Below are 22,430 nucleotides of genomic sequence, written 5' to 3'. Positions count from 1 at the left end.
TAGCTGCTTTTAAAATTTAAATGAGTGGCAGCTTGGAAGTTGAGTGAAGGCTGAAGATGAGAAATCCCATTACTGAGGGATTAGATAACTTAGGGGTTTCCTGTACCTCCACTTCATGGATGTACAAGACTGCTACTGATTAGATACAAAGCTCATGTGATTAAACTCTTTTACTGGTTATGTTGGAAACAAAAGTTGAATGCCTCCCCAGAACTGGGCTTTGAGAAGGCATCAACAGCAGCTCAGGTCACCTATGAAGTGGAAGTCATCAAGCTAGGGAGAGGAAATTAAGGTAAGGAATGTAGCATGTGTGGGTTGTCATCTTCAATTGACACTCTGCTACAGAGAATGAGCACTGAACTCGAGGAAATCATAATTGCAAAAAATGACTAGTGTTCTGGGAATTACCAGAATAAGTTCACTGCCATTATTTATTAATAGCTTGTTATCTAGCTGCTGATGTTGTTACTGATTCCTAGTACATGTTCAGTAACTCTAAAGGAGCACTGGTTATGGCAATTTGCTACACTTACCATTTCCAATAGTGTGGTTATCAGAGGGTTTTCATGTATTATAATATTATTTTTATATGTATTTACCAGAGTTCAAATGTTTACTAGTCAAAGAATCTCTGATATGTTTGGCCTGGGGATTTTGTGCCAGATTTTGTCTTCTACTATTTGATTTGTGATTCCACTGTTTAATCTCAGAAAAACTTGGAATTCAATGTGAGGTTTGAAGTTGATAAAGTGTGTGTTGTTCATCAGATGGATGGCATTGCTGTTCTGCCAAGTACTGTGTGTGAGAGTGTTTTGAAATGTTCAGAGGCAATAGAGATCTATGGCACAGGAATGAAAAACCAAATCTTTGATCTTTGTCTTAAACCTACCTTCTTCACTCTAGGTTGGACACCACTGCATGAAGCTTGTAATGTTGGTTACTACGATGTTGCTAAAGTTCTGATAGCAGCGGGAGCAGATGTGAACACACAGGGCCTGGATGATGATACCCCACTTCATGATTCTGCTAGCAGTGGACACAGAAACGTGAGTGTTCTGGGAGAGTGGGAAGGGGGATAAATACGTGGTTTGAAATGCTGAAGCTTCAGAAATCCTGACTGTCCTCATTGCAGTTATATGGCCTTGTAGTTCTACTTCTGCTGTTTTGGGAGCAACCTAAAGTTGTTCTGATTGTTTCATCTGACTTCTATTGCCAGACATTTTCTACTAGTATCTGTTTTCTTAAATATTTAAAAGTTTCATCTTTAGTTTCTTAGTAAATAAGCACTTAAGTGACTTTTTTTGAGAAACTTTTACTGTATAGGATTCTCAAAAGAAAATGGTCTCCTAAAAGTATACTGTGGATTCGTGTATATTGTACATACATGTTTATAAATATTTCAAGGTATATATCCTATATTTCTTTTTAAATTGATATATATATTTTCTTCTTATTTTTTTAATTTAGCAATCAGCACTTATTGGAGAAGATAAATGGAGATCTGTAGGTGCTTTACATTAACTTTCAAATTGTTCTTGATTTCTGCTAATAAGATGCAGAAATGACTCTGCTTTCCCTTTATATCTCCTTTATTTCATTACTGGGTATGCGATCTGTTGTATAAAGCAAAAGATAGAATACATCCTTAAATCAAGTACACCTTGCAAACAAGATGTTCAGTGTGAAAGGCTTTTCTGGAAAAGAGAGAAATTAATTATCATAATCTGTTGGGAATTTTTTTATTAGCTGTTTAGTAACTGGTTTTTTAGGTATGTAAACAAATTGGGTCTTTAGATCATGCTTTCATAGAGTTGTTGTAGAGTCTTGGAGAACAGGACCTCTTGCTTTTCTGATATCAGTACAGGTACCTGTGGCCATCTCACTGACATTATGTACCAGAATAATTCTGAAACTTCCTGTTAAGGTATCACTGTCTGCTGAATTTCCACATTCTTTATACATAGGGAAAAAAAGTAATACTGGACACTGTGCTAATGCAGTGGCCTTGGATTCACTGTAATATTAACAAATTGTTGCATTTGATGATGGAGAAGTTGATGATTTTGATTTATTGCATGTAGTTGCTGGTGGGGTGCTTTGTTCCTCCAGTTAGATACTTGGATCTCTGTCAGGGCTTTTTGGAACTGCTGGGGAAACCAATAGTACTGTGATTTGCAAAAGTTTATCTGTTCCTTATTGAAGTGGAATAAAATTTGGAGCAAGAGGGTGAATCAACTGCAGAGGAGTAAAGAGCCTGGTAGGTGGGGAACCAGATAAATGGTGTGAAGAAACGCTAGAACAGCAAGAACAAAGGCCCCTGTTTCTTTCTTTTATAATGATGCTGTGTAACAAAGGGCAACTGTCTCTACTCTTCCTCTTCACCTCCTTTACAGAGCAGACTCTATGCACTGCTTAGACTTTACATTTTAGTTGCTGAAGTCTTGCTTTCCAGTCTCAGTATCATAGATAGGACTTAGGATCACATATCGTGTTACTTACATTTCATGTGCAGCGGGGTTTTTTTATGCTGGTCAAGTAACATGTTATGGATAACCTCAAAGTTGATTTATTTAATGATGCAGATTGTGAAGCTATTGCTTCGACATGGTGGAAATCCATTTCAAGCCAATAAGCACGGGGAAAGGCCTGTTGATGTTGCTGAAACTGAAGAATTGGAAATGCTATTGAAAAGAGAGGTGCCCATCTCTGATGACGAGGACAGTTGCTCAGGTAAAAGTAGCTATTTAATTGCATACTTAATGCATCATTTCACCTAAGTTTAAGTGGCCTTAATATTTTATGTAGTGTAAGCTATTAAGGCTTGCTGCAGGTAACAATTGATATTGCTAAGGTTGCCTTTCACTTATATTTTTAGAGGTAGTTTGTTAAATTTCTCAATTGAATTACCTGAAATGTGTATTCTGATTTTTTTTTTTTTACTTTTCTCTCTGTCTTTAGCAAGCTGTTCCCACTTTGCAGATCAACTCAATATCAGAATGATGATTTTACCAGAGAAAGATATAGAGGAAAATACCATATTTTTTATGATACAGTGTGTTTCTGAGATGGTTTGTTTCATGGTGAAAAATATCCCCAAAGTCACTGCCCATCTTTAGTAGATCAATCAGAAGTCAGTGTTTCACATGGGTGTAACTTAGTTACTCAGTGTAGAAAAGTTCCTGCCAGTGGGTGGGACCATTGGTTTCTGTGCGTGACCAGGTAAGTAAGTTGCTGAAGGGGAGGCAGTAATTCTTGGTCTCTCCTGTGTTCCTGCAGATTGAGGAGTATGTAACACCTCTTGGAGCACAGAAAGAATTCTGTTGCCTCCTCAGAAGCAAAAGATTCTTGATCATGAGTAACTTACTTGAGTGTCAGACAGGAACTTTTCATTTGGCTTTCACAGAATATTCAACAATTCAGAATCTTTTAGATAAAAGAAATGAGGTGGATTGAAAACTGGCTGAACATCTAGGCCAGTATGGTGGTGATTAGTGGCACAAGGTTTATTTGGAGACCAGTAACTGCCTCTGTACTTTGGATCAGTACTGTGTCCACTCCTGTTTAACACCTTCATTAATAGCTGGGGTAGAGTGTTCCATCGGGAAGTTTCCTAATGACACAGAACTGGGGATTCTGAGGAGGAGTGGGTGGTGCATCAGAGAGTTGTGCTGCCATCCAGAGGAATCTTACCATGTTGGAGAAGTGGGCTCGTGGGAATCTCATGTAGTTCAGCAGGGGGAAGTGCAAAGTCCTGCAGCTGGGGAGGAGCAAACATCCAAGCAGCAGTGCAGATTGGGATCTGACCAGCTGGAAAAGCAGCTTTGCAGAAAAAGCCCTGGCTCATGCTGAACAACACCAGCTTGACCATGAGCCAGCAATGTGCCCTTGCTGCAGAGAAGGCCAGTGGTGTCCCAGGCTGCAGTAGGAGGAATGTTGCCAGCAGGCTGAGGGAGGTGATCCTCCCCCTCTGCTCAGCACTGGTGAGGCCACAGCTGCAGTGCTGGGTCCAGGTGTGGGCTCCCCAGTACAGGAGAGACATTGACACCATGGAGAGAGTCCAGGGAAGGGCCAGGAACATGACAAAGAGCCTGGAAAAGCAAAGGCTCAGGGGAATCTTGTTGATGCATAAAAATACCTGAGGGGAGGTTGCAAAGAGGACAGACCTGGGCTCTTGTCACTTTGCACAGTGACAGGACCGGAGGCAGGGGCACACAGTGAAACACAGGAAGTTCCCTCTGAACAGCAGGAAACATTTTTTTCACTGTGAGGATGACCAAGCAGTGGCAAGGGTTGTCCAGGGAGGCTGTGGAGTCTCTGTCCTTGGAGATAATTCAAAAGCTTTCTGGGCATTGTCCTGGGGAGTTGGCTCTGGGTATCCCTGCGTGAGCAGGGTGGGTTGAATAAGATGATCTCCAGAGGTCTCTTCCAACCTCAGCCATTCTGTGGTCTGTGAAAAGCACATGAAAAAGAACATCATGTCACATGATTGTAAAAGTTGGTTTCTCTACATAAAACTCAACACCCTAGGAATATTTCCTAGTCAAAGTTTTGGTATACTTCAAAGAAAAAAAGTCACATTGCCCTATGTTCTGATGTAGTGTTAACTTTTTTGGCATTAGAATAACCTGAAATACAGTGTGTGGTCCTTCTGTTCCAAGGGACAGTTGTGGCATCACTTCACAGAATCAACTTCAGCTTAGTGAAAGCATTGATCTTAAGACAAATATTTTTACATATGTGTAATAGAAACTTGTTACTATTTAGCAACTGATTTCTCAACAATCTGTGTAGGGTATTGTCCTTTAGAAAGAGTCAGGTTATACAGCAATTATGCACAATAGGTGAAGTTTTCAAAATTTAAACTGCATTACTTTTATTAGATATAAATGTTATTTTGTATTTTTACATGCCTAAGTGAGAGCTGTAAAGGAAGGGGAGAACTTTGATTTCATGACCTTTTGTTTTCTCTTAAAAAGCTTAATTCTAGTGAGAAGTTTTGCTGTGTGTTTAAGATAGGTTTTATTCTTTTTTCATTTGTAAAGAGGTGACTGCTGAACTCAACTCTTCTGTCCTGAGGTATGACAAGTGTCCCATCAGTATTCAATTTGATTTTTTCAATTTCAATTTTTGCTTTCCTTACTCTAGATTCTGAAGAAGCTCCATCTGTAAATCCTTCCAGTGTAGATGGGAATGTTGATTCAGAAGCAGAAAAGGACTCAGTAGCCAACAACAGCAAACAAACGGTCCCTAGTAAGGCACCCCTTCCATCTGCTCTAGATGAGTACGAGTTCAAAGACGATGATGAAGATGAAATGAAAAAAATGATTGATGACAAACATATTCTTAGAAAAGACCCAAGGAAAGAAGATGAGACTGAAGTTGAAAAGACCAGCTTATTTGTGAAACAAGAAAAAGTTGTCTTTTCAAAATCATTCAAAAACAAAAAGCAGAAACCCTCTAGAGTTCTGTATTCAAGTTCTGAAAGTTCAGATGAAGAAATAATGCAGGACAAGAAAATGGTCTCTCCTTGCTCTGTTTCAGAGACATCAAATTCTGATGTCAGAGTGAAGAAAGAATATATGGTTACAAACGAGCACAAGCAAAAGGGCAAAGTTAAAAGGAAAGTAAAAAATCAAAGCAAAAATAAAGAGAATCAAGAAGTAAAGCAAGAAAAAGAAAATGCTAGAGTAACAAATATAGCTACTTCTGGGTTAGATTCTTTAGATAAAGCTAGAGAGGAAGAAACCTTTAAGAAGTCTTTTACCTCAAAAGAAGATTCTTCTTTACATCTGTTTCATATCACTGCTGGAAAATCTCCAAAGCATCCTTGTGGGTTAAGTGAAAAGCAGTCAACACCATTAAAGCAAGAAAACACCAAAACTTGCTTATCACCAGGAGGTTCTGAAATAACACTGCAATCTGAAATAGTTCGGTATGATCACAACACTGATTCTGATTATCTAGTAGAAAGTTCTAGTGGCAAATCTTGCAAGCACAAAGAAAAAAGCAAGCATCATCAAAAGGATTTTCACTTGGAATTTGGTGAAAAATCTAGTCCTAAAATTAAAGAGGAAGATAATAGCTCAACATTTGAGAATTCAGAATATACTTTGAGAAAAATTGACAAGGAAGGTAAAACACTTAAAAAGCATAAGTTAAAGCACAAAGAAAAAGAAAAGGAAAAGCACAAAAAGGAACAGGATGGGGAGAGAGAGAAACAGAAACATAAAGATACTGGTAAAGAGGTTCAAAGAAGTATTGAGTTTGACAGAGAATTTTGGAAAGAGAACTTTTTCAAAAGTGATGAAAATGATGATACTTTGATAAACACAGAACATGAATCTCTTTCTTCAGACAGAAAATCAAAGCTAGAAAAAAATGTGGCAAAAGAAGATAAGTTAGTTAAGGAGAGACAGTTCCAGAAAGAGAGAAGTATTAAAGATGAGAGAGAAAAAGAGAAGAGCAAAAAGGAAAACGAGAAGTTTCTCAAGGATGAAAAAACAAAAGATACAAAAGAAGAAAAAGAAGTTACGCTTGCAGATAAAGAAATTGAATTGTTCTGTTTTGGTGTTAAAGATGAGGCAGCCAGCATACATATAGTAGAAAGAGAAACAGATACTGAAAAGCAGGAAAAGAATTTAAAGGAAAATAAAGAGAAGACAGAAAAGCGACTCTCAATCAAAGAAAAAGATTTTGAAAAGATAGAAAGAAAACATGGAGAAAAAGAAAAAAAGTTAAAGCATGAATACAAAATGGAGAAAGATAAAGCAGAAGTAAATGAGAATACAGAGAAAGTAAAGGAGAAGTGCAGTTTTCAGCAAGCAGAAAGGTGCCATAAGGAAAACGATAAAGTAAAAAGCATGGGTGCTCTTAAAAAAGTTGATGACAAGGAAAGAAATAAAGAAAAAACTGATAAGAAGCATGATAAAGAAAAGGCTGATAAAGACAGACATTGGGCCGAAAGCAAAGAAAAACACTGTACTGAAAGAAAATTCAAACAGTCTGAAAAAGAATCTGAATATACTAAATCAGAAAAAAATAGAACTAAAGAAAAGGAATTTGAAAAAAAAGACAAATCCAAAGACAAGGAGACCTCATCACTAGCAAGCTCAAAACATATGCAAGAGGAAAGAAGATGCACTATTACTGAAAGTAGTAAAACAGTTCATGACAAACTGTCATCTTTGAAAGAAAAACCAAAAGATGATTTGTTGAAAACTCCAGATGGTAGAGAGAAAGATAAAAAAGATAAAGATATAGACAGATACAAAGAGAGGGATAAGCACAAAGATAAACTGCATCAAAGTAGTTTGCTTAAACTAAAACTTGAACATGAGAAACTTAAGCCTAAACCAGCTCCTGCATCGAAGGATGCTCGACCTAAAGAAAAAAGATTAGTCAACGATGATTTAATGCAAACTAGTTTCGAAAGAATGCTTAGCCTTAAAGATCTGGAAATAGAGCAGTGGCATAGAAAGCATAAAGAAAAAATAAAACAGAAAGAGAAGGAACGTTTGAGAAACCGCACTTGTTCAGAGCATAACAAAATGAAGGAAAAACCCAAACACTCATTCGCTGAAGTAAAAGGCAAAGAACTGATTCGTTCAAAAAGTTCCGAGTTGCCAGATGTTTGTATGAAGGAAAAACAGCAGAAAGATGCTACAAGTAATAGATCACAGTCAGTAGATACAAGAAGTGTCAATGTTGCAAAGGCTTCATTGGTTTTAGATAATTTAAACAGATCCCCCAAATCGGAAAGTGAAAAGATGGGGCTGAGCTCCAGGTCCGTGTCCATGGTTTCTGTTGCAAGCTCTGAGGATTCTTGCCATACCACAGTTACTACTCCAAGGCCTGTAATCGAGTATGATTCGGACTTTATGCCAGAAGGTTCCGATTCCCAAATGTCTTTTTCACAGTCACCATTTTTGGCAAGTGCCAAATCACCAGCCCTTGTGGAAAAAGAGGCCGATGGTCTTGCTGAGTTGCCAGATCGTATTAAGCCGCCTTTCACGAACAGGCTCCCACAAATGTATGTTAGATCAGCATCTGCTGAAGATGTTAAGTTGGTTTTAAATGAGTGTAGGCCTGTTATAGAGGTTCGAAGATGCAGCATGCCTGCTGCAGTTTCTGAGCACAGCAAACAGCCTCGAACATCAGAAGAAAACAGCCAGAACACTCTGCCGTCAGTTCAGACTTGCAATAGCACTTCTCCTAAACCAGAGCTACTGTGCAGCACGCTTGAAAGAGATTTTCAAAGCAGTGTGGCTGTTCTGCAGTCAAACTTCACATCATCTCCCAACAGAGCTGTTAGCAGCAAGCAGGCAACAACGGGGGCAAGCACCATTAAAGATATTGCTCAGATGAGCCCTTCAGAAGACTCTAACATGCATTTAGAGCCATGTAGTCAAAGTGGTGTGACTCAGCAAACCAAACCGTGGGATGTGCCTTTTGACAGACTTAACTCATTAAACAATGACTTTAACAGCTCAGGCTGTGGTGTACCAGAGCAAGATGCTAAAAGCATTATAGCAGTGCATAATTCTGAGAGCAGGACGTTAAAAGAGCAACAAGTATCTGAATTTTTGCCTCAGCACTCTGAAATTAAAGGAAGTTCCGGTTCTCAAGAATCTGCATCAATTTTGCCTTCACAGTCACCTTGTTCTTTGCCTATCCAGCCACTTCCAGTTGTGTCAAAACACGTTTCTTTACCAGGCATTATCAGTCAAGATTCATCATTAGTACAGCAGCAAAATGTAGTTCAGACTGCAACTTCTCCTTTGGAAACAGATACTGCTAGTACCAGAGAGCTGGAAAACGCTTTCTTCCCTTCAAACTTTAGGAAGACTGATGCACCCGTGGCTGTATATTCTGAGAGCTCTGCAAAAGATGTTTCACAGAGCTATGAAAAGGTGAATGATTTACCATTAGAGAAGGATACTCCTGAAAGTGATTGCAGTTCACAGTTAAACGTGAACTCATTCAGTAGAGTTGTTTGTAAGAATGCCCTGAGTGAAGTGGATGGTAACACAGTAGATACTTCAGATATTAGAAATGAAAAAGACCAACAAGAAAAGTTGGTCTCTGTGCATGTTGTTGATAGTAAAGCCAATGTTGATCTCTGTGAACTAAGTTCAGGAATGTCAAAGGGAATTACAAATGAATTGGTTAATAAAAGCCCCTGCACTGCAGACAGAGAAAATGTGTTGGTGGATGATCCACCACAGTACTCCTCTATATCCAATTTGGAAAATAGTTCACAACAGATTACACAGGAAGAGGTGCATAAATACAGCCAAATAGTTAAAGTAGAAGAAGAAGTTGCTGAGGATCAGAAGATGGAACAGCAAGAAGTACCTCAAAGAATCACAAGGAACAGAGCAAATTTGCTTGCTAACCAGGGCAAGCAGAATCCTCTTGGCTGTACACAAACATCAGAAAAAGAGTCTGAATCGTCAGCATCTATGAAAGCAAGAATTAGATTAACTGAGGATGATGATGCTCAGGTACATCATCCACGTAAAAGGAAGGTGTCACGCGTGCCTCAGCCTGTACAAGCGAACCCTTCTTTGCTGCAGGCCAAGGAGAAAACCCAGCAGTCATTGGCAGCTATTGTTGATTCTTTGAAACTTGAGGAGATTCAGCCGTACAGTTCTGAGAGAGCAAACCCCTATTTTGAATACTTGCACATAAGGAAGAAAATAGAGGAGAAGCGTAAATTGCTGTGCAGTGTTATTCCTCAGGCACCTCAATATTACGATGAATATGTGACCTTCAATGGCTCCTACCTGCTGGATGGCAATCCCCTGAGCAAGATATGCATCCCAACTGTAAGTAACGTGGTCTTTCAATATGCAGTGCAATGAAAGGCATGTTTCAGTTTTGTTTTTGTAACTTCCATATTCTTCCTAACTTGCTTCTGAATATTCTGCTGGAAGCAGTAAGTTGACCTATGTCTAACTAATATTGATTAATAGCATCATATGTAAAAGCCCTATTCACTGGAAATACAAACAGTGGTTTCACAGTCACTGTGAGACAAACCATGTATGACACCTGTCAAGGGCACACAGACAAGTACTATATTTCAAAGTATGTAAAGCCTGCTCTTTCAGAATGTGAAGTAAATTATTCAGAGCTTCTCTGAATTTCTGCTGTCAATAATTTTGTTAAAACTAATTAGTCAAAGCTGTTTTGTTTGGAGGGGGGTGGACATGCAGTGCTTCAAAATACCAAGTCTGTTGCCAAATGTTTTAAGCAAGAGGGTGCCTGCCAGCTATCTCAAAAGCAGCAGATGTAATCTGCTGTGCCCTGGCTTTTGTAATCCATCAATCTAAAGTGTTCATAATTTTATTAAATAATGTCAAGGGTTTCTTTTCCTTTTTACTGAAGAACATCTGTCATTCAGAGACACTTGTTTAGGTCTAAGCTCTCCATTTTAGAATGGTCAAGTTATTATGTCAGCTCATCTAAGGTAACTCACCCTTACTTGAGAGTAAAAAGCTTTAGCTTTTTCCAGTAGAGTTGAGGATTTCTTTGATGACGTAGTGAATGGAAGTTTAATGTGTAAATTTTAAAATGTTTGCTTCATTATGCAGCTAGTCTTAATTCCCTGTACAAGCTGTTTGTTCTCATTCTTTGGGAATTACTAGGCCAGTTACAGTCTGAGGAAAGATGTGGGGAGGACCTTTTGCAAGTTCTGTAGGTGAACCAGGGTGTAGGTAAGCTTTACCACGATGTACCAGGCTGTCAGCCTTCCCAAGTCTGCAAACCTTTCTCAGTAGCTGTTGCAGCTTCTGTAACATCTTTATCACTGGATTTAAATTTTTTTTAAAGCTGCTGCTAGTCAAGTACATACTGTTTCCAAGCTACAGCTTACTGCTTTGGCATCACACTTCAGTGCTTAATTTGGGATAAGTGGAAAGTAGAGAGGCATGGAATATATTTTTTCCTGGCCCATCTTCTACCTGAGCAATAGAATTCAATTCCCAGTCATAAATGGCAATGTGTGTGTAGACACCATAAGGAGGGCAGAGCTTTTGATATTAAAGCACTGCCTTATAATTACTTCCTATCTCTATTGCTGTGTGTAATATGAACTCTGCAGTTAATGAAAATAAATTTAGGTATTGGAGAGCAAAATCTCCGGTAACAGGTTCAGAAAATACCAGAGATGGATGTGTGCTTCCTATTCTCAATGGCTTTTAATTATTGTTGAAAAAAAAAAGCCTCTTTTAAAAAAGTTGATAAAATGTAAGTATGTAATTGAAGAATTGTAGTTACTGATTTTTGTCTCATTTAGATTTCTGGTTTGCTTCCTTACACATGCATGTTCTGATGGTAATGATGTTTTGAACAGTTAATTGTTTTGTATATGCTTTGATGCTCCTGGTAATATTCTACAGATGTAGAGAGAACAGGTGGAACTTTTTATTTCAAGTTCCTAAAAAGGAAGAAGATAAAGTTTGAGAAGCCAAAATAAATTATTAGGAAATTGGTGATTATTTTCATTAGAATTAAAGTGTAAGAAAAAGCATGAGTTTTGCTCTAAATAAGAAGATACTCTAAGCAATTCAGTTTCGTTTGTCTGAAAAATCTCCAATGCAACTAAGTGCTTTATTTAATTACTGTCACTTTTGTAAATGTACAATTTTGATAAAACTTCTTAGGTTTCCTTTCAGAAAAAAATATTGTTTAAAGCATTAGTAATATTTCAGATTTAACTTATTGGCAGAATTGGCTTGTGTACACAATGTAATGATTTTATTTTGTCACCATTGAAAATCACAATCATAATAATTCCTGTTACAAATACCATAAACAGGAGAATTGCTAAACTAAGGATCCTTTCATTCTCAGAAATGAGTGTTTGTTTCCTGTACACATTGTCCAACAAAGTGAAAATAAAGACTAGGCTTTGTCTCTCTGAAATATTAATAGCATGTTGTTATGCCTATAATGCAGAATTTAATGAGCAACTGTAAAAATACCTTTTTGTCATGTTTGTTTTGCAGTTTTTTCCTTCAATTCTCTAATGATTCTCTGTTAACCAAATTTTTGCCTCATCAATTTACATAGAGAGAAAGTAGATACTCTTTCTTTAATTATTCCTGTGTTACAGATATCCTATGTGTAGGTCTGTGTGGAGACTGTATATTTAGCTCTGACACTCTAAAACTGGGAATGGTTGGTGTATGGAGCAGTGTGTTTACTGTTCTCTGCATTGGAATTTTAATGATGCACTGTAGTTTATCTGATGAACTTCAGACATGCTGTAGGTGGGAACCAGGAGATGGTGTGCTAAAACCTTGTTTCCACGGCCTTGTTTATATATTGTAATTTACAACCTGGATCACCTAAGGCTGTGAGGATATTCATGTATGAATTACGGCTTCCCTTTCACCAGTACAAATACAAAACATAAGGTAGGAGACATCAGGTCTGTTCAAAATAGAAGGAAACAAATCTAAATCTTCTAACAGAGAAATTTCAATTGTACTTGGCTCTGTTGCCTTTCAGGTTATTCCATGTTCTACAGGGTTCAGTCATCTTTATCTGTATTGTTTCCTGAGAGGAGGTGCCAGGATGATTCACTGCCAGCCTCCTGTGCCTATCTTTCAGATGTGTTTCTCGTAAAGAGGATTCTGTCCAGTCTCCCTGGCATTGCTGTAGAAACTCAAGTAGTAAGATCTAATTTTAGGGGTGTTACCAGAAACATGTTTTCAAAATGCATGAAATAGAGCATGAGAGTAGGCCAGTTGTTTGGATGACATAGAAGAGTGGAGGTTTGTAGCAGCAAAATGAGGATTGAAGGTTTATAGAGTGAAGAGTTGATATACAGCTGTAGCTGTATTCGTTTCGAAGCATGCAAGGCCTGCAGGAAAGTTGCTGATGGATTTTGATGTGTTGGAGATGGGAAGGGCATGCCTTGAACATGAGCTCTGGCCAATCAAACCTGCTCTAATGGCTGGCTCCAAAGGAGGTAGAGCAGAGGCACAAGGCCAAGATCTGTCTGGCTCTTCTGGGTCATTTCTCAGACTGGGAAAAGAGAATTCTCTGAAGCAGGCAGGGCCCCTTTGTTTCCCTCTCTTCTGTATGGAGTCTGGGCCCTTAAAATAGTTTGATACTTGGTTATGCAAAAACAGAGGGCACCTTTTTTTTGTGGTGTTCAGTTTCATGCTCTGTTCTTGCAAGTCCAGCTTATGTGTTTGTATTTTCCCTAGACAGTTTTTTGTGTTCTCTTTAGTCATAATTTCTTTGACTAGAAGGTCCAGGAGGCTCCTCTGGCTGTTCCTGCCTCAGAGCCTTTAAGTCAGACCTTTGGTCTCAAAGAAACCAATTTCCTTTGTCTGAATCCAGTGCTGGTTCACAAGCTGGGATTTCCAGCAGGTGGTGTGCAACTGCCCAAATCCTGTGTTCAGACTCCTAAGGATCTGAGGCTCACTCTTCCCAAGTTTGCAAGAAGAGAGGAAAAAACAGAAAATTCCATAAATGTCTGTAACCAAACCTAGTATTTAGCTGTACATTTTGGCAGGTGGTGCTGAGCTGGGTGGGAGTGAAGAGTTTATGAATGTATCCAGTGGCAGTTGGGATCTCTGGAGTCATGGAGACCTGTCAGTGTCCCACAAGTCTGAACATAATCTGTGTTCAGGGCTGAATATAATCTGCTGAAAGAGAGTTCTACATGTTTAAATAAAAGTCCACACAAATGATCAGCTCATTATCAGATTATTTCTATGATGTTGATTCTTATTTCTGTTGCGCAATTAAACTGTCTGTAAATTTAAGGGAATAACATTTTAAAATATTTGAAATGTAGTGATATTACAAGGGTGAATGGCTTCAAACTGAGAGAGAGGCAGGTTTAGATTAGGTAGTAGGAAAAAATTCTTCACTGTGAGAGTGGTGAGACACTGGAGCAGGTTGCCAAGAGAAGCTGTGGATGCCTCATCCCTGGAAGTGTTCAGTGCCAGATTGGATGGGGCCTTGAGTAACGTGGTCTAGGGGGTGACATCCCTGCACATGGCAGGGGGCTTGGAACTCCATGACCCCTGAGGTCCCTTCCTACCCAGACCATTCTGTCCTTCCTTCCCAGACCATTCTGTGACGCTGTGAAATTGTTCAAGTGATATGGATGCTTGCCAGCTCTGAAATTTTTATTTCTGGAAAATCCAGGTGCATAAACCCAAAGCTTATTTAGATACTCTGTCTTGCTTCTTATCTGTGTGCTTTTCTGTAAGCAAAACCATGAAGATTTTGGGAGATGTTTTGGGTTTATTAAAATTAAAGCTTGGTATTATTTACAAGCATCTTGTCTTATTTTTATTGAAAGACTCTGACAGCACTATTGCACTGTACCATGAATACAAAGTCTTCAGGAAAAATATACTATAGGGGGTGTATTTGTTTTTAAATATGCTGTTTTACACAAAATGGCATATGCCATAAACGTGACTGGTTTGAGAACCAAATTGTTTTCACTAAGTGAAATGAAGTGTATCTTGTTCTGTAGTTTGAAATATGAAGGAGTTGAACATCATTTTATGCAATATAATACTTTAAGGAATTAACTGCAATCAGTTATTCAGATTATGTCCTACAATTCCAGAGACATTGGCTAACTTCCAATTGGGAAAAAAATTATCCTGAAATAATTTTCCAATATAATACTAATTCAAGCATTTCTGGTAGATAAATCACTTTGTTACTGGAATGTATAGTTGCAAGATTTATACTAATAGTTTAGTTTAACCTACAGTGTATCTGTATTTCCATAATGGATTTATTACTTCTTGACAGTTGAAGGATCTATTTTATTGGAAAGAGTTATTTATCTTTCTGCTTGTGTTAGGTATGAGTAGTAACTGCAGGTATGTGTTTGAGCTGTGGGTTTTGAGTATCAGCGGTAGTAGGCAGTGTTTCATGTAGTTTGAATGAGTCTTTGCAAAGCAGTATCAGTGCTCTTACATCTGTCAGGTGTTAAAACCCATGCTGAATTGTCAGATAGAACTGGCACAAAGGAAAGTGAACTTTGGGAGGAGCCTTAAAACTGCCAAGAAGTTTATTATTTACTTCTGAAAAAGCATCTGATTTCTGCAGTTGCCAGGAGGGCTCCAGGTGCCTTGTCAATGTTTTTTCATACAGCTCAGACCAGACAGTAATTCTGGCTGTTTACCATAATTGACTGAAGTTGCAGAGTGTTTATAGTATAGCAAATCAGTAACAGCATTTATATGTCACTCAAGTCTATTTGATTTTTTTTAATTATTTTCTTTCTAAGGAATAAGTTTTTTTAAAAACTTACTTAAATAGCTGATAGGAAGAATCACTTTTTCAAGCTACTGTGTGGGTCTCTAGTCTGCTTTTTATGCTTGCCTGTGTTCTATGTGATTGCAAGATTAGGAGTATGGCTGGTTATCTTTTGTGCAGTATAAAATGCTGTGGCTGTTGTATGAATATATCAAGGGGTTTGGGGGTTTTTTAGCAATATTTTACTTTTTTTTACTTTTTTCTTTTTGCTAGGTAGTTTTTATCTTCTCAAAACGAACAGCTCTGCTTTAAAGAATCTTCAGAACAGGAAGCAAGTTGTATTCTTACTATATTCTACAGTGTAGCCTTTTAAAAAGAACAGCTATGGAATGTTGATAATGACTGGTTAAAAGCTCTAAACAGCTTGAAATGCTGTTTTCACTTGGGTTTATTAATTTTATGTATGGAATTCTTAAAACCTTTTACTGCAAACACTGCAAACACATTGAATTCACATAATTAATGGAAAGTAAAAAGTAAAATTATTTTTCTTTAAAAATGCCTTATTGTTTCTTGGGGTTTTTTTTAATAGATTACATAAGCAATGCTAAACATGTGAAATACACATTCACTATATTATTTATAAAACTTTTTCCACAGATTACACCACCTCCATCACTGTCGGACCCACTTAAGGAACTATTTAAACAACAGGAGGTTGTAAGGATGAAACTACGTTTACAGCACAGTATTGAAAGGGTGAGAATAATTTATTTTTTATGTCCTGGATTTAAGCTTTAGGATTTTTTGCCTTTTCAACAAACAGACTACATTTTTCTTAATTTAACAATGTTTAGAAGTAATCTTCTTTCTAGCCAAATTTATTAATTGGAGAAACTTCGAAGGGGGGGGGAGGGGCAAAATAGTTTGAACAGCTGTTTGCAGAACCCTCAAGTTGGTAAGACAACAGCTTTTTCCTTTTAATTGCTCTGAGTTGTGTCCCAGATTTATCCTAAGCAGAAGCTTCACACTGTAGTTTTGAAAGCTAATGATGGTTGTAGACTTCAGAATCAAATTGACTGAAGATAGAGTAAATTCTGTATTGAGAGGAGACACGTGTGGCTCTATGACTGAAACATGTTTGGCAATATTCTGCTCAGAAACTGCCTGACATTATATTAGAGCTACATCTGTCATCATCACTGATTTTGAGCACAGAAATAGAGAAAATATTCCTGGTTTAGGAGTATTCTTTAGTTTTAGGTTGCCTTTTTTCCTTGGTAACCTAGCTTTAGATGCCAGTATTGTGTGCCAGATAGCTTGTGGGCACAGACAGGGCCCCTTTCTGACATGGATGCATCACAAGGATTTCCACATAGTTATACAAGGAGCTGCCACATCAAACCCAGTGTGATACTTTTTCAATTGACAATTTCAGTGTGACTTAACAAACCCAGCTGAGAGAGGGGTTTTACTTGAATTTAGTATTTCAGTGAAGAGTAATAAATAAGCAGCACAGAAATTGTAAACGTGGTTCAAGTTCTGAGTGAAAAGAAATCAGCTGCAACTAAAAGTACTTTGGCCACCAGGGCAAGGGAAGGGATTCTGTCCCTGTACTCTGCTCTGGTGTGACATCCCCCCCTTAGAGTGCTGCATCCAGCCCGGGGGTCCCCAGCAGAAAGAGGACATGGACCTGTTGGAGTGAGTCCAGAGCAGGGCCAGGAAACTGATGAGAGGGCTGGAGCACCTCTCTTATGGAGAACAGACTGAGAAAGCTGAGGCTGTTCAGCCTGGGTAAGAGAAGGCTCCTGGGAGACTTCATTGGGGCTTTTCAGTACTTAAAGGAGCTTATGAAAAAGAGGCAAAGTGACTTTTAACTCAGGTAAATAGTGTAAGACAAGGTTTACAGTTGTAAACCAAAAGAAGAGAAATTTAGATAAGATATTAAGAAAAATTCTTTATTGTGAGGTGGTGAGGCACTGGAAGAGGTTGCCCAGAGAAGCTGTGGGTGCCCCATCCCTGGCAGTGTTCAATGCCAGGCTGTGTGGAGCCCTGACCAAACTGGTCTAGTGGAGGGTGTTCTTGCCCACAGCTGGGGGGTTGTAGATAGATAATCTTTAAGGTCCATTCCAGCACAGACTCTATGATTCTAACCAAAGGAAAGAATATTTATGCAGATGTGAACTTAGGGAGTTACTGCATGTTGTTTTTAAAAAAATTATCATGCAAAGAATGCATTTCTGCTTCAGTTTGCTTGGCTACTGTGCCTGGAGAAAAGGTTTCATACAGTTGACATTCACAAATGTGTATTCCAAGCCTATGCTCCTCCTACCTTTCATCTTTCACCACCTTCATTAACCAGGACTTGCCTCAGTAAGTGGAAACATTCAGCCATCAGTGAAGGCTGGGGCTAAGGAGAATGTGTTTTCAGTTCTGACATCCATGGGACAATCTTTGCATCATCAAATTGAAATTTCCTATTTGATTAGAAGAACAACCCCTCCTACCTTCAGAATCCAATTTCTCACAGTGTTCAAAACTGTAAGCCCTGAAAAGATATGTTTGAATTAGTGGACATTTGTATGAATGTTCAACTTACTAAATGTATATCTGTATGTTGATATCTTAATTAGGAAAAGCTTATTGTCTCTAATGAGCAAGAGGTTTTACGTGTTCACTACCGAGCAGCCAGGACCTTGGCTAATCAAACTCTGCCCTTCAGTGCCTGCACTGTGCTCCTGGATGCTGAGGTGTACAACGTGCCTCTGGATGCTCAGGTAAAGATTTGTCCTTCACAGCTCCAGACAAAAAGGTCTTGCTAGCCAGCTCAAGCATTCAGAGAGAATTCTGTTCCCATAGCAAAATTGTTGTTGATTTGCCTGGAATTAATATTATGCCCATGATAGGTTGTTACTTATATTAGGCCTCCATTGGGTGTACAGTAATGGGAGGATATGGGTGTATGTATGTGTTTTTTCTGTTTTCTGCCATGTCTCGTTTTCTTTCACGTCCAGGAATTATGAGATGGATAAAATAAAAACATTCCTCTGCTGATTTTGTTATAAAAAACAGATTTCAGTCATAAACAGAACATGTTTTTGAAGCTTACAAATATAGCTTAAACAAGAGCAAAGAAATTATCAGCATAGAAGATGACATCTATCAGTAATCCAGATAATTGGAATGCAGTAGTGTGTGAAGTGATGAAATTGGTTTATGAACTCTGGAGATATTTGTGGATGTATCCACATTATACTTCCCTCCTCTGTACAAGGCAGCCGCTAGAACTGTACCATAAAAAACAGATGACCAGCAGTGAAATGTTGAATGCTACCAGATGAAATAACCTTTTTCAAAATTACTTCAGACTTCATATGACTTACTTGTGCCCTGTTATTTACCTGTTCAGTTGTGAGTATTTAGTCCTGATTAAAACATATAAAATAAGAAATGTGCTTCACAATCTGTGTATGTTGTATGGACTGTCACTCAAAAGTTGGCTGCAGCTGTATCTCTAAGATAAAATAATCTCATGGTGTTGGTATTTTGTGGACAGTTTTTCCAATTAGCAAACACAGAACCAGCATTTGACACCTGTTACAGTGGCTGTAAGAAGCACATAATGCAAGGAGGAAATGTTGATGTTTTGGGTATAATAAAAGTGTTGGTGCATTGGATGTTGGGCATTTTAAAATGAAACACATACATTTCCAACATATGGGAGATTTTACATTGGTTCTGCAGCCCTTTATAGAATTATTGCAGCTTCCAGTGTTTTTTCAGTCAGTTACTACATTTTTCCCCTGTCTTTAAAGAACTAGAGCTATGCCCTACAAGGTGATTCAGCAGGAGATAGCAGTTTATGGAGATTATATTGTCTCCTTTTAAGCTTCACACAGATAAATTTTTAAAGCATTGTTTCCTTAGTACTTCTAACTGATAGGGCAAAAATTTTTCTCTTCCAAAATTTGGAATATCCTTTGCTTTATTTCTGCTCCAATTCATAGGCCTTGAGCTTTTTAGAGATGAGAATACATGAGTTGTGCACATAACTGCATTTTTGTAGTTAACATTTTACAATTTGTTTTAAGTAAGCTGATTCCATATTTGAATTTATGAAACAAAAGGAATCTTTGTTGGGGGAGAAGTTGAGGTGTGCTCCCCAAGTACTGCCATTTTTTTTACCATCTGTATAATAACAAGAGCAATAAAATGCCTCTCCTTCCCCCTCACTGCTTCAACAACTTTGTGTTTTAGTCTGTGGTAATTTTTCTTAGGAAATTACATTGCATATAATGTTCAGCAAATCATTAAATATTTTTTTATAATTGAAATCAATGTTTTATACTACCAGCTTGATGGTTTGATTAAAATTTGTTTAATGGAAAGAATGTAGATGCATAAGAAAACATTGTCTTGTAGTGCATCCTGCAATTTTCCTGTTACCTCATTAGCAAATACTAATTTTGTTCTCTAGAAAGGTCAATCTTTGCACATTTGGTTGGGCTTCTTTTTGTTCCTTCTGCTACAGTGTACAAATTCCAGCAGTGTCTTCTTTTCTCTCTGAAAGAGGAACAGCAGCTTCTTGTATTTAGTATATATCATATATATACTATATCATATAATATCACTTAAATATTAGATTGGCATAGTCTGGCTTTAGAACTATGCATAGAGTAAATCTAGTTTTTCACAGTGGACAGATGTGACATTCCAAATCCTTTTGAAAAAGTTGGAATTAAAAATAAAACTATTTTGTTAAGCAGGACATAATACAGGTCCGCTCAATTTTTTAATCTCCTTTTGGGGATTGTGATGGTGGAAATATTTTTTAATTGCTTTCAGTACTTGTATAACTTGTCAGTTAAATGAAGCTGCTTAATTTTTCCTTTATTAATGTTTTTGCTTTTCCTTGAGGGATATTGATTTGATACTGAACTTTAAAGAGAAAAAAGAGAGACAGTCATTTTGTGGAAGGATCTTTTATTAGTTAAGACTTTAGGGTGTAAATCTTTAAGCCTCCCATTCTAAATTTCAAAACCAGAGCACAGTAAATAGCATGAGGAAATCTGAAAATACCCATTTTTAGTGAGCAGCTGGCTCACAGAGGAAGTGTTGGTCAACATTTATATTTTCATATACCTTTGTACTTTGAATCTGTTTTTCCATGGGAAGCAGTGTTTGTGGGATTGTTTACTGTTTATGTCCCACAGAGTAGGTTTTGTGTTTTAATGTTTCAGATTGAATCATCAAGTTTTAATAAATTTTTGGTTTTTGCAGAGTGATGACAGCAAAACATCAGTGAGGGATCGGTTTAATGCAAGACAGTTCATGTCATGGCTGCAGGACGTGGATGATAAATTTGACAAATTAAAGGTACACTTCTTGGTTTTTCCACTTAAAAAAAAAACCAGACCAAAATTAATGTCAACATGAAGATGAGATGAATAAAGAGTAGGTTTGTGTGCAGTATCATGGGCTTCTGTGGAGGCAACGCAAAGGAAGGTCTATCAGTATAGAAAAAACCTAACTTTTGTTGCCATGTAGTGTAATGGAATAGTATGCAAATTTCTAAATATATACTGGGGGAATTATTTACTATCACCAGAGAGGCTCTTAGAGATATTTTCTATGTGCAAACTTGCTGCAATAGTATTTTTTCAAATATTTCAATAACTTCTTTCTCGATTTTAAACCAGACGTGCCTTTTGATGAGGCAGCAGCACGAAGCAGCAGCGCTGAACGCGGTGCAGAGACTGGAGTGGCAGCTTAAACTGCAAGAGCTCGATCCTGCCACCTACAAATCTATCAGCATTTATGAAATTCAGGAATTTTATGTTCCTCTTGTTGATGTTAATGATGACTTTGAACTGACACCCATATGACAGCCAGCACCGTTCTGGCTCATCCCTCCCCGTGGACAGCTGGAGACTGAGGTGCAGTGATGCACAAAAGGTATTTTTTCTTTTGAGACAGAGCACTTAATTCTGTGGAATACTACCTTTCTCCATAATTCAGGTGTTCCTACAGAGAAGTGTGGCACAGACACTTGTTCAAACACAGAAGATGGATGCTGATTTTAAATTCAGATTCCTAGTAACTGCTGTTATCTCTGTTTTAAAATTGCCTGTAGCTTTAGGGCTTATTGCTGAAAAAGATGACAAAACCTGGTGAGTTTACAGCGCTGGAAGCTGTTAATAACTAAAACATCCACCAAAAAGCAAACGATACTTAAAATGTGCTATAAAGCTTTGTATTATGAAACTTCAGTAACAGTTGAACTCCCACAGAAAAATGATGAGAAAGCCTGTGGAAGAAAGTGTAAGACTTGGAGGAAAAGAATCAATCTTATTATGTTTTGTAAATTACTGTACAGATTTCTTTTTTGAAAAAGATGTAATATTGTCTTCATTTTTAAATAATTTATTTTATACATATTGTGCAAATGTAAATAGTCTTGTAATTAATGTTCAAACCTGTATAAAATAGATATTTTAACTGTAAAACTGTTTTTGTCTAATGTTTTATTGGACCAAAGTTGTCGTTTTTATTAAGTGTAGTGTGTTCCTGGTTGGCAGTTCCTTTTTGTATGGCATGCGTTTGATTTAGCTGCTTGTTTCATCACCATAACTGTAAGAGGATTGAACTGTATTGCATGCTCCACAGGACTCTGAACTCCTTCCCTTCAATAACTGATACCTAAACTGTTGTAATATTTACGAAATCATACTTCATATTAGTCTGTTGTTGTAATGCCATACCTATGACTTCCTATACTGAAAATATTTTTGTGTAAAACAAAAAAACCCTTTTGCTCTTATATGGTGGTCTCGTAATAGAGCCTATTTTTTCCAACAAAATGCCTTTGAATTAAAATTCTTAAATTGTATATTGTCTATTTTAATATTAATCTATGGAAGGGATATGTAAATAGTTGTAAATATAATACTTAATAAATTTTATTGGTCATGTTATTAGTTGGAATTTCTTAGTATTGGAACATTTGATACATCAAATCTTAGCATTCCTGGAATATATAAGGAGACTCAATGGAAAAGTTAAAAAAAAAATCTCCATGTTGTGAAATTTAATGCTTTTTATTCTTAGTATTGTTAATGAGCAGACAGTTAATTATTTATTAGTAGGAGGTTACAGATATTCATGAAAAAGATTTGTTACCCTCC

General features: G+C 37.5%; 1 protein-coding gene across 1 annotated transcript in view; it reads left to right on the top strand.

Moving 5' to 3' along the window:
- Nucleotides 1-22,220, top strand: part of ANKRD12 (ankyrin repeat domain 12) — a 59,363-nt gene extending 37,143 nt beyond the window's left edge. The window contains exons 6-12 of the mRNA XM_036401280.2: nucleotides 904-1,046; nucleotides 2,583-2,730; nucleotides 5,146-9,827; nucleotides 15,907-16,005; nucleotides 17,880-18,023; nucleotides 20,527-20,622; nucleotides 20,946-22,220. Of these exons, the coding sequence (XP_036257173.1) occupies nucleotides 904-1,046; nucleotides 2,583-2,730; nucleotides 5,146-9,827; nucleotides 15,907-16,005; nucleotides 17,880-18,023; nucleotides 20,527-20,622; nucleotides 20,946-21,131 (5,498 nt within the window). The 3' untranslated portion in view covers nucleotides 21,132-22,220. The remainder of the gene's footprint in view (nucleotides 1-903; nucleotides 1,047-2,582; nucleotides 2,731-5,145; nucleotides 9,828-15,906; nucleotides 16,006-17,879; nucleotides 18,024-20,526; nucleotides 20,623-20,945) is intronic.
- Nucleotides 22,221-22,430: the final 210 nt, after the last annotated feature.

Source organism: Molothrus ater, chromosome 1 (genome assembly GCF_012460135.2).
Source record: "Molothrus ater isolate BHLD 08-10-18 breed brown headed cowbird chromosome 1, BPBGC_Mater_1.1, whole genome shotgun sequence".
Classification (NCBI taxonomy): Eukaryota; Metazoa; Chordata; class Aves; order Passeriformes; family Icteridae; genus Molothrus; species Molothrus ater.
This window is presented reverse-complemented; position numbering and strand designations above follow the sequence as displayed.